This window comes from Monopterus albus, unplaced genomic scaffold, assembly GCF_001952655.1.
Source record: "Monopterus albus unplaced genomic scaffold, M_albus_1.0 scaffold48.1, whole genome shotgun sequence".
Classification (NCBI taxonomy): Eukaryota; Metazoa; Chordata; class Actinopteri; order Synbranchiformes; family Synbranchidae; genus Monopterus; species Monopterus albus.
Window position 1 is genome coordinate 327010 of NW_018127928.1, and position 1605 is coordinate 328614.

Sequence of the window (1605 nt, forward strand, 5' to 3'; positions counted from 1 at the left end):
AGGAAGTGTCTGGAGAAAGGGAAGTCTGGGCATCTTTGCTTAGACTGCTGCCCCCGTGACCCGGGTCCGGATAAGCGGAGGAAAATGGATGGATGGATGGATTTATGTGACATGTGATATATGTCAATCTGTCATGCAAGAAGTGGCTAGGCTGTGAAACTGATGTTCTGGTATAACAAATTGTTTTTGTCCACACAGCAGGTTTGACAAACACTGGAAACACTGAACATTTTGTCTTCCCTGAATGACACTTTGACAGGTAAACTGCTCTCAGTATGAGGTCATGGCCAATTCAGAACAACACTGCCGAAAAACAGTGATCCATTCTCACTGTACAAAACACAGGCTACTGATATTGCAATAAATTCTCGATTATAAACCTTAAACTCATTAACCTGACCCAGTTTGGAGGAATGTGGACTTTGACTGCACAGTGAGATGGATCAGCAAACTCCCCACAGGGCATTCTATAGTTGTACTGTGTAACTGCATGCAGGAAACCTGTTGAAAGAGACTTGTGGCAGAATTATCTATTAAAGCTCAGTAAGTGTAAAATATGCCATTGCAGGAAATAAATGCTCAAATGGGCAACAGGATACCAGTTATAACAGGATACAACCCATCTGGTTCAGTAGTCACAGAATGACATGTTTATCTTTACGAACACGCTGACACAATAAATGGTCTGGTGTCACAATCACACAAATGCCTGCATACAATGACTACAAAGCAACAGCCAATACACTAAAAAAGGGTGTGTAGGACCAATAAAATTCCCACTACAGACTTGAACTTTGTTTGTACTTTTGTCTCCTGCACACGGGCCTCTGTGCTAAGCTCAAATGTCATTACTGGCTTTTGTGTCAATGTTTACTTTCATTGCATTCAAATATTGCAAACGTAGCAAATACACCTGTACAAAAACACATTTCAGCCTGAGGGTACTGCTAACCTGCTCCCTGGTGAAGTTCTTCTCTGGGCTCAGCAGATATGGTGTGATGAAGGGCTCCCCAGGCTTTATCGATGACATAAACCCATAGAAGCATAAGAATATCACGGCCCACTTCCACTTCCTGGGCCCCCTGTCGTCCTCTGGGTGACCATCGGAGGGAGATGGGACCTCAGAAGCACAGACAGCCACCTCCACATCTCCATCTTCATGTTTGTCAGTCGTTTCAGAAGCAGGAACGTTCGGCTCCATCTCCCCCTCTACTCTGTCCTCACTTCCTGCTCTGTCATCTGCTTTCATGATGTCAGCTGATGCAGAACACGGTGTGAGGACTGGTTTTGATGTGAAAAGTTGGTGACTTCTTCCCTGAACAGAACAAATAAACTATAAAAAACCAGGATGAAAAAACTTAGAAAAATCAACTGGACTAGGTTTTTAGGTTGAAGACATTTCACCTCTCATCCAAGAGGCTTCATCAGTTCTGCACTGCAGAACTAAATCCTGTCATTCACATACAGTGGGTACGGAAAGTATTCAGACCCCCTTAAATTTTTCACTCTTTGTTATATTGCAGCCATATGCTAAAATCATTTACGTTCATTTTTTTCCTCATTAATGTACACACAGCACCCCATATTGACAGAAAAACACAGAAT

The 1605-nt window shown here is 42.8% G+C and overlaps 1 protein-coding gene across 1 annotated transcript in view; it reads right to left on the reverse strand.

The window, feature by feature from the left end:
• Positions 1–1605, reverse strand: part of slc19a1 (solute carrier family 19 member 1) — a 10277-nt gene that overhangs the window by 6105 nt on the left and 2567 nt on the right. Inside the window, 1 exon segment of the mRNA XM_020600766.1 lies at positions 953–1315. Within this exon segment, the coding sequence (XP_020456422.1) occupies positions 953–1249 (297 nt within the window). The 5' untranslated portion in view covers positions 1250–1315.